Below are 10745 nucleotides of genomic sequence, written 5' to 3'. Positions count from 1 at the left end.
CCAAAAAAAAGTAGAAAATTGAGAGAAGAAAATGTCGAAGCCATTTAAACCATAATTTTTTTCTGAAAACTCTTTGTATGAACCACTGAACGTCATCTCCAAGCCAGTGCAACTATCAATATAACGAAAATATGTTAAGATTCCAAAAGGGACCTGAATTACGAAAAAAATATCCAACAATTTAAAAAAATTATGAAAACTCGTGCATCGAAGTCTTAACACCAATAGTTAGAAGATAAAACCGCTAACTAGATTAATTTTGGTTGAAATAGAAATGACGGGGTCCGGTAGTTACTGAAGCTGACTTAAAGTTGTTCTCGAAAAAAATTTTAAGATCGGTTAATTTTCAAATAAAATTTCGAATAATTATTTTTAAAGTCTAATCAGCCATAAAAATCAATAGCTTTCAAAGAAGTCAATAAATACGCTCAATTGGAGTGTATGCCTGCATTGGAGGAAAATGATTTTGGTCATGCTTAGGTAATCAATAGGACGTCACAAAACCTCTCATGATAATGGAAAATACAACAAATAAAGGCAAAAACGAAAAATTCAGTAGAAAAGAGCGAGAAGAAAGTGTCGAAGCCATTTAAACCACAAGCTTTTCTCTGAAAATTTTATCTGCGATCCACTGAAAATTTTCGCTAAGCCAAAAGGAGATATCAAAATTAGTATAATTGGACAAGGTTTCGATAACAAGAAAATATCCTAAATTTTTTAAAAAAAATTTTTGAAATCTTGTGGCATTGAAGTCATATAGCAAATTTTTAGAATTTAAAACCGCCCAGCAGATTAATTTTTATTGCATAAAAAAGAAAGGTGTCCTGTTAATACACAGACTGACTTACTTTTCACGAATATATGTTTATGATTGGTTAATGTTGAAAAAATTTCTCGAAAGATCATTTTTAAAGTTTTAACAGCCAGCTATCCATTTAAAGCTCTAGATAGGTTCACTTAATGCTCTTTACAAAACCTATTGCAGTTTTAGTCAACTTGACTATGCCGTAGGACTCCAACAATTTAGTAGAGCTTCAAAAAGAAAATCAAAATAAAATTTAAAATTACGAAAAATCAGAGTCGAAGCCAAAAGGGGAAGACACGAGCGCTTCCTTGAAAACGAATTTTTTTGCTCATTGGGTTTCACTTGATTTTAAATCAAGTTTGTCATCAACGGATCCTAGATATGAACAGTAGTAAGTCTCTAGGTGTCCAAAAAACATAAAAAATATGAAAAGTTTTCTAAAAAATAACTCATAAAGAATTCGAATTTTTTTGATTGTAAACTTCCCTATGAGACCCGAACTAGTCTTGTTTATTGGTTTTCGTCAATTAGAAACTCAAAATAATTTCATTTTGTGCCGTGAAATATTATTTTGATTTAATATTTCAGTAAAAAAGATCTTAATTTGAAGAAAAATTACTCTAAAAGTGAACAAAATTGTGCCAAATATGCCGTGTTCGCACAATTTTAATCCTCGATTACTCATCGCGAAAAACGAAAATCAAAAATTCTTTTTACTTTTGATGTCTACGCTGGACGAGCTTTTTAATGATACCACTCACATTTCTCTACGATGAATATATCGATCAGCCAAAATTGTCTGAAAAAAACCATTTGAGTATATTGCTCCTCCCCCCACAAGTGGGATCGGAGCAATTAAGATAGGTTAAAGCAAATTTACCACAACCGTTATGATACCTAATTAAGGTAATTTTAAGGCGAGTTAGGGAAAAGTTAAGGTGTTGAGGCCTTTGAAACGGTGTTGAGGCTTTAACTTTCGGGAGAAAAGTTAGGACTGTTGCTTATTTTAGCACTGTACTTAGGAAAACTCGATGTGAGTTGTGGTCAACTACTTTTCTACATTTCAGAAGTGTTTGTAGCAGTTTGTGGGAAGACGTTTTGAGTGATTAACAGAAAATGTTACCTGAGATTGGGACCTATAAAATAAAAGATTTTTGCAAGCATTTGTTTAAAAGCAACCAATAATTCAAAGATTAGTTGGAAAGAAATTAAGAGGAAACTAAGGCTAACTTTATCTCAATGCAATTGAGGTAAAGTTAGCATTAGTTAGGAACGGCATATTTACTTTAACAGTTGAGGTGAGTTATGTCATTTTTTAAGCTAAAATTGCCTTAACTTTAATTAATGTGCATTTGAGTATACAATCGTTTTACAATTCAAAGAATTTGAATTGTATTAGGGCGCTGTCTTTTTTAAAGATCTTTTCACACATTATCATGACTTTTGAAGTCAAATTGGAGTAGTGATTCTGGTCACGCCGAAACAGAAAGTGCAGCGAAAAAGCGAGTGGTTTTGCGGCGTGATTTTTTTTCGCTCTAATTTTAAATTAGAGTGAGAAAACGGTGTTTCAACAAAAATTCGCTTTCTCGCTAGTGATTTTTTAATCACATCCGGCAATTTCACTTTAATTTTTATTGTTGTGTTGATTTTTTCGATCAGATTTTTTTCTAAGTGGTTTTCCTAATCCATTCATAGTTCATTCTAGGCCTAGTTTTTTGTTTGAACCAAATTTCCCTTTCTCGCTAGTGGTTTTTTTGTTCATATGCGGCATTTATACAATGATTTTCAGTTTTTTAATTTTGTATCTGATTTTTTCGGAAACGGTTTTCCCGGTTCATTCATAGTCCGTTCTAGGTCTAGTTTTTGTTTGGTCAATGAAAATTCTTTGAATTGTTCGTCCGGACTTGTCCTGCTATGTTTTTTGAATTCTACACCAGATTTTTGTCTGTTCATACGCTGATCTGTTTTTATTCTAAGCTTCATTAGAAAAGGCTTCACATGATTAAATTTACCATTACATGGCTTTTACAGCTTAACCAGAAAACCATTAAAATGCACTCTATACACATTCAATAACCGTACAATACAAAGCCATACCATAACACCTGATACTGAGCACTGTGATTACATTATACGCAATTTTTGTTTGAAATTGACGCTAATTCATGTAATTTTTTGTGCCTTTGATTGGATTATGGCGGGTGAAGTGGAACTGCCGTTGGTTGTGCGTAACACTCCCGATATGACGTTGGTGATTTCAGTCGTAAATCCGCGACAGCGAATAAAAAGGTGAGTTTTTTCACAGATTTTTTGGTATTTTTGGATTTTTCTTCCGTTTGTGCCCCCCAGCTTTGTGGGCGCATATTATTATGACACCCCCAGACGCACGTGTCATATTTTTTTAACAAAATGAGTTCATATGTAATGGCACATGCTCTGTAACTGGGGGGTGCATAACGTACTGGGGGGGGGGGGGGGGGGGGCACAAACGGAAAAAGTCAGATGTTTATTTTTACTATTGTTCATAATGGGTCTTAAAAGTATCAACTTATATAACTAAAAATTGACAGAGGGATAAGGGGTCTTTCCCATTATAGCTCCCCATGAAAATATAGCCCCCATTATGGTATATTTACCATGATGGGGGGGGGGGGCTATAGGTTATCTGACCGCAACGCTTTGGGGGGGGGGGGGGGGGGCTATAATGGGAAAGACCCCGGATAAGCTATTTTTCTCCTCTTAGATAATTGCATGTTTGGGTTTTTCCCTTTACAAACTATAAGCCTTCCCCAGCTCCCCACGAAATTATATAGCTCCCATTATTGTTTATTTAGGGTAATTGTAATTAACGGCGGGTGGTGGCGGTGGGAGGCGGTGCTGTACGTTATATGACCAATAAGCGGTAGCGGGTGGGCGGGGGCGGGGGGGAGGGGGCTAAAATGTAGTTGGAAAGACTCGTATGTTCTCTCCAGGTCGCCAGAGGAAGTGTTGACTGACATTGCTGAAGTTTTCTCATTCTGCAATGCATCCAAATCAGATCTGGCATTCTTTCCGGAGCTGTACACAACCGGATACCAGATGAGCCGGTCCAAATTCGTCGAATATACGTAAGCCGTAGATGTACATTATACATTAAATTATGCTTCGGTCAAATAACGAAAAATTGAATTGAAATTCTTGCAAATTGTTTTTTTTTTACTCAAAGATGTTGTCATCAATAATGAGAGACATGGTAGTCTAGTCAGGAGGATTACGGATATTAAACCAGAGCGAATGCCAGTAATGGTCTGGAGATAAATAAACAAAGTGCTTTGATTTAAACGATTTATTCAATTTTCAGTTCTTACATTTTAAAGAATTTGAATTGTAAAGGGGCGCTCTTTTTTTCTGTTCACAACATTTCGTGATTATTGAAACCAAATTGGAGTGGTGATTTTGATCACGCCAAAACGAGAAATTAAGAAAAACCGATGGATTTTGCGACGTGAATTTTTTTACTCCAATTCTACAGTTGAGTGCGAGAACGCTATTTGAACAAAAATTTGCTCTATTTCTTGTCATCTTTTGTCCACATGTGGCAATTTGACTTCGATGTTTAATGTTTCATGATTTGTTTTTGATTTGATTGAATTGTTTCAGATTTTGTACTGCTACGTTTTTTAAAGCATATTTTAGACTTGTTTTGCTATGTTTTAGTTTTCGGTTTTTGAGAGCAAATTTTATACTGTCTTTTCGAGCTTTTTTCATAGGAATTGTTTAGCAAACGGTTTTTAAAGTCGTTAAAGTCAATTCAGGGTGTAGCTCTTTTGGTTTGTCAATGAAATTTCCGTGAATTGTTTCAGGACTTGTCCTGTAATGTTTTTATAAAGTTTGTTTTTTAGACTTGTACTGCTATGTTTTAGTTTTCCGTTTTTGAGAGCTAATTTTTGTTCACATGCGGTAATTTGACATCTTTTCAAAGATTTTTTAAAAGTACTGTTTTTTTAAAGTTTTTTTTCATAGGAATATTTTTTAGCAAAAGGTTTCCAAAGTCGTTTTCAATTCAATTCAGGGTCTAGTTTTTTGGTTTTGTCAATTTAATTGTTTCCGGACTTGTCCTGCTATGCGAGTTGAAAAAGCGAGTGGTTTCGCGGAGTTAAAATTTTTCACTCTAATTTTAAAGAAAGAGACAATGGTGTTTGAACAAAATTTGCTCTCTCGCTTGTTGTTTTTAGTCCACATGTGGTAATTTCACTTTTTTTTCATGTGGCTCGGATGTTTTCTAAATGTTTTTCCAAAGTCCATTCATAGTCCATTCTTGTTCTGATTTTTTTTGTTTAGTCAATGAAAGTTCTTTCATTCGTTGGCCAAGACTTATCATGTTATGTTTTTTTTAAAGATCTGTTCACACACTGTCATGATTTTTGAAGTCAAATTGAAGCGACGATTTTGGTCGATTGAAAACAGGAAGTGGAGCGAAAAGCGTGTGGTTATGGCCTGAATCATTTTCACTCCAATTTTAAAATAGAGTGAGAAAGCAGTGTTTGACCAAAAATTCGCTCTGTCACAAGTGATGTCCTTAAGCTTTTTATTTGTTTCATTTCCCTTCCTCAATTTTCTTAGATCATCATTCAGAATTAGCTGATGATCTAGATTTCTTCTCTAAATATGAGAGCTTTAGTTCGGAAATGTGTATAAAACTTACAAGCTGTCAGACATCATTTTTTGGAAAGTCGGTTTTTTATTTAGAAGTTACTGCGTGACATACCGAGTAGCTATGCATTAAATTAACTGATTAATTTGCAGAATGTGGTTTCTCAGCTTAATTTTTATCGAGGATTTCTCAAATTGGTTAGCCTAGAAGGCTGTAACTACCCAATTGAACAGTTTTTCGGGAGTTATACTGAGATTTTTTTATAATCGAGGAGAGTAAAACAACCGGATACTGGATATGACTAGTTTCAATCTCCAATCACAGCTAACAACAGAATTTTTTTCTGTTTTGAAATAATTTTCTCTGACACGTTTCGTGACGTAAGTAAATGTCTCTCATTGAGTTTAGAGTGTTGTATGAGAAAGAGAAGCTGAACAGTCGAATTGCAGATTTGGCAAACAGATTCAAAGTGGCTGTCCTGTATGGCTATGCAGAGTACGACTCACAGTCGGATAAGGCTAGTGTCCGGGTTGAACTCATAATTCAAAAAGTTATCAACATACAACTTCCTATTATGGGGTCTCTGAAAAAAGTTGTAGTCGTTGGACTTTCACAAATAAGTTTGAATTGTCAAAAAACGGCTTCTTTTTTGTTTTAATTTTTGCTCAATTTCCATTTCGTTGTGGCCCCTTTGTTTTTAATCAGCTGAGCGTCAGCGAACTTGGCAAAATGTATTATTTAGAACAAAAAGTCACAACTTTGGCATAGTTAGTGCCGAATCTACTTTCTTTTTCAATAAATTTTAATTGTTTGTTATTCGACTTGCTTAAATTCAGAAACGTAGACACTTTGCGTTAATGGAAGGCGTGACCAAAATTTCGTTCAAACTGTTAACTTGGGTCGAAACGGACCTCATTGTCCTTGAACCAAGTCTGTCCAGCTAATGCCTGTTTCGGGATTGTGACCCAACCCTGGGTTCTCATAAAACAACTTGATGACGTTGCTAGGTCTCGAACTGTGCCCGTTTCTACGACCCAATGACACGGCTGGACTTTGTTCACAGTCGGGACGACTACTCCTCCGCCAACTCCATATTCAACAGGGGATCTAACTCTGCTCCCATTTTCACATGGAAATACGGAGCCAGGATTGCATTCGGTTAGTTTTGAGTGCACTCTAAAAGTTATCGAGGAAAAAAAGCTTCCATATTTTTCCCCCGAGAAAATGCAAAGCCAAAGTAAGGATTGGTCTAATTGCGATTATAACTCACTCTTAAAATGTTATTTTGTTCAGGTTTATCCGCCCAGAATGTTGGATGCATGTATCAAGCGGATTATTTACAATAATGAGTTTTTGACAAAAAATTATTGTACAAAATTAAATAAAACAAAATAAAACAAGAACAAGAAAGTTTCTAAACTATTACTGTTAATCTTGCTAGAGTTGAGGCGTAATATGAAATCTTGCTAAGTGAAAAAATATATTTATCTTGTAAGTATCTGTTAGCATTAACTCTCGCTTAAGACTTGCAAGATATTTAACGAAGCATTAAGAATCTTTCAAGGTTACTTTGAATGAGCTTTTAGTACGATTCTTCAAAGATAACAATAATTGATAGTTCATCTAAATTGTTCAAACTTGATAGGTATCTGTCTGGAGACGAGCAAAGTTGAAGAAGTGTGTGGAAAGTATAAGGACAGGTGTGACATTTTGTTCTCACTCTCTACAAGGTCAAACAGTGTCATCCCACAGCCCAGATTCATACAATCACAACACATGTTCTTCATGCACAATTACTACAACGAACACAGTTAGCAAAAAAATTGTTTTTTTTGCGTACTGACTAATTTTTTTTAGTTGTGTGCAAAATGTATAAGTAAGCTCACGTTCTCTTTTTGTGGTAAATTCCTGGAAAATTATTCTGCTTCTGAACCCTTGGGAATAATGATGCATGAATTTATATTTTTAAAATCTTCTTTCTTTCCTTGAAATTTTAGCGAACATCTTTCGAGAAAAAGGTTATAAAAATGAAGAAAATTTTTGAATGAAATGTTTTATAATAGATCGAGGGATTTTTTTTGTGTGGGCATCTCTAAAATTTTTGGCTTTTTTGAGATTTCTGGCCATTAATAGTCTCCGTTTCTGAAATGGCTGAAAACTTTCACCTCGCAACCTTATAATCAATTGCTGGTTTTCTGTGACTGTCTGGAATACCTAAGAAAAAGTTTATCAGATCACAGGAGTTCACACAAATCCCGGAAGAAGGAAAGAGTTAAAAATATTGCTGCTATAATGTTCACGTTATTTTTCTTCTAATGTTAATTTGTTGTGAGTGCAATTTCCATTAGTTCAACAGTTTCTTAGTGTAATAAATAGAACTAAAAACATCTAATTTTTAAGAGAATATTTGCCAGATTGACTTACTTGAATAAAGTAAAAAAAAATAAAGTAACTTTTTGGAGACAGAATAGTTTTGGACCTACAATTTGTTTCACTAACTCTGCATTAAGAACCATATATGTGTTAGTTGTTGCTCTCAATAGATTTTTTGTCTTTTAGTAGTGTCTTTCCTAATCAAATTGAACTGTTGCTCAATACGTCATCTATTTGAATTCTAATAACGCTACGATCCCTCTTAGAAAGTTGAAAAAATTATTAATTTTCTTTTTCCAATAATTTATATAACTCAAAGTCAAATGTTATTTCCAACCGATAACCGCGAGAACTTTTAACGCTGTGTTGTTTGCAGCAATAAGCTAAAAATTGCTAGGTAGTGACCGTTTTTCCCACTAAAGAAACAATATGTGGATTTTTCTCGACACAAAATGATTTTTTGCTTTTAAAACCAGTCTACAGTCTAGCGTTAGCGTTCATGTAATAAATTTAAATCATTCTTATAATCAAGAGCTGGCAACATTGACAGTAGAAGCTCATATTCTGTAACATTTATCAAATATCAATTTATAAAACTTATTGATCTATGAGAAGGTTGCCTATTTTTGCCTATTTTAACAATCACGTTGCCTATGAGTATGAGAAAATATGCTTCTTTTGTCATATCTTGCACAATATTTATATTGACATATGAAAAGTGCTGAAACCATGCGAAGTTGGTTCATAGCCGCTGATTTTTAAAAAAAATTTCAACAGAAATTTACAAAAATTACAAAAAAATTACAAAATAAAAAAATTTGGAATTTTAACAAAAAAAATTTTGTAATCAATGCGCTAAATTGTGTACGAAATCTGATAAAAGTTTGGCTTATTTAAGCGTGGAAGAAATGGAAGAATTTGAGCTGATTTTTTTGAAAAATTTTTTTGGAAGCAATTTGTCACTTTTATTATGATTTGCTAGTATTTAGTACTTCGACGGGAACTTAAACAAACTTTGTTTGTACCTACTTATCTTGCTAACACATAACTGTTCTTAGTCACAAAAATTTAGTTTATAAGAGTTTGAGTTTATTTTTAAAACTATTGTCTTGACAATAAATTCTCGATGGATCTTATGAATTCCTATCACAATGTAAAAATGAAATGTAATAAAGTAATTTTTGTTTTTTCCATTTCAATCGTCAGGTCAATTCCAACTTTTTGATAATATATAGACCAAATCGTGTCTTATCATGGTATGTTGCTATAAATTAATTCAGTTTAATTTGCCTTTAAGAAATATATCAACGTAAGTCAAAACAAGTAAAGCTGCTTCATCATTTGCTTACATTTTAAAACATTGGCTTATGGACGCACTTCGCATTGCATGGTTTAACTTTCTATAATTTTGTCGAAAAATTTTATTTCAGGACAAAATTTTCTCTTCAGGTTTCAGTTTTAATTATTTTAATTTATTTAATTTTATAAACGTAGATCATGTAAAATTTCACTGCGTTTACTGTCATCTTTTATGAAACCAAGATCACAGCAGTAAGAATTGTATGCACAGGTTACGACACTCTTATGAAGTCTCTGAGAAAATCGGGCATTCGTTAGGAACTGCGTAGTGGTTTGAGATTTACGCCAGAATTTCGATGTGACTTCAAGCAGAGTCACGTAGCCTATACTTGAAACACAAAGTTTGCAAGTTCTGAAATGTGGAACTGTAAGTAGGAAAATATGGCGCCACAGTGATCTGAGATTTTAAAACTTGCAGGTCTGTTTCACTTTTGAATCAAAACGAATAATTTTGATGCGTTTGCGCAGCTGCAGCTTTTGGCACGCCACAATGCTTAGTATTGAAAAAGAATACTTATTATTGGCTCAGAATAGTTATTATTGTATCTAGGAGTTAGAAATCTAGGAGTTCAATCAGTCAGTTCACAAGAAGTTTTGGATCTATTCTGCCCCCCCCCCCCCCCCGCAGCTTAGTGAGCATAAAATTTTGGATCTTTTCCGTTTGTGCCCCCCCCCCATTACGTTATGCTCCCCCCAGTGACAGAGCACGTGTCATTACATAGTAAATCATTATGTAAAAATATTGCACGTGCGTCGGGGGGTTGCAAATAATATGCACCCACTAAGCTGGGGGGCACAAACGGATCCAAATTTTTTATGACCCCCAGGCGCACGTGCTATTTTCTTACATAGTAATGTGCTATATAACAACATATAATTTGTAACTGCGGGTCATAAAAAGTGGGGGGGGGGGGGGGGCTGCAAACTGGGCGAAAACATGGAAAATACCTTTAAATATCAATTAATACCTTTTCAGATTCGGACAAGTGTCTGATAGCCGAAGTGAACTTGTTGAAACTTCCGCGATTCAAAGCACGTGACCAACAGGAATTAGAGGACAAACATTCAGCTAACAAAGTGTCTGCTTCTGTTAAATTCGCCTCAAAGAGTCCAGAAAAGAAAAAGCAGCCGGTTAAGAAGGCCAAGAAACGAAAAACAAATTGGAACTTTTAGTGTACTATTTAAATTCATCTGAATAATTACAAAACAGATGTATATATCTGATGCATAACTATCTACTAATGAGACAATCCAATTTTTGGCAAAAATACCCGCTTCTTGTAAGCATAATCAATTAAAAACACTGATGTCATTCACTTTCTCGAAAAATTTAGACTTTTAGACAAACTTTTAGGCTGCAAAACGAGCATGGAAACCTCACCAAATTTTTCAAATTGAACTCCGTCTGAAAGGCGCCACGCAAATACTTCTGAGACCATGCTGTCGGATACTTGAGAACTAGACAAAATAATCGAAGCTATGCAGATGTTTGTTCTCCTGAGTTAGGTTTCCAAAAGTTATCAAAGTACAACCTTTAAAGAGAGCAATTCCGGTAGAAAAATGCGTAGGTGGGTG

General features: G+C 34.5%; 1 protein-coding gene across 1 annotated transcript; it reads left to right on the top strand.

Moving 5' to 3' along the window:
• Nucleotides 1-2797: 2797 nt before the first annotated feature.
• Nucleotides 2798-10482, top strand: LOC142338282 (uncharacterized). The gene is made up of 6 exons (XM_075387964.1): nucleotides 2798-3094; nucleotides 3778-3912; nucleotides 5847-5955; nucleotides 6446-6596; nucleotides 7084-7248; nucleotides 10147-10482. Exons 1-6 carry the CDS (start codon nucleotides 3000-3002, stop codon nucleotides 10341-10343), a joined length of 852 nt encoding a protein of 283 aa, XP_075244079.1. The 5' UTR covers nucleotides 2798-2999; the 3' UTR covers nucleotides 10344-10482.
• Nucleotides 10483-10745: the final 263 nt, after the last annotated feature.

This window comes from Convolutriloba macropyga, chromosome 4 (genome assembly GCF_964194025.1).
Source record: "Convolutriloba macropyga chromosome 4, txConMacr16.3, whole genome shotgun sequence".
Lineage (NCBI taxonomy): Eukaryota > Metazoa > Xenacoelomorpha > Acoela > Convolutidae > Convolutriloba > Convolutriloba macropyga.
Note: the sequence above shows the minus strand (reverse complement) of the source record. Positions and strands in the feature narration are given on the sequence as shown.

Bases quoted from the DNA above. Each gene is read 5' to 3' on its own strand.
- LOC142338282 (XM_075387964.1), top strand. From the start codon at position 3,000: ATGGCGGGTGAAGTGGAACTGCCGTTGGTTGTGCGTAACACTCCCGAT. The intron at 3,095-3,777 runs GTGAGTTTTTTC...TGTTCTCTCCAG, and splicing joins CCGCGACAGCGAATAAAAAG to GTCGCCAGAGGAAGTGTTGA. The intron at 5,956-6,445 runs GCTAGTGTCCGG...TGACGTTGCTAG, and splicing joins ACGACTCACAGTCGGATAAG to GTCTCGAACTGTGCCCGTTT.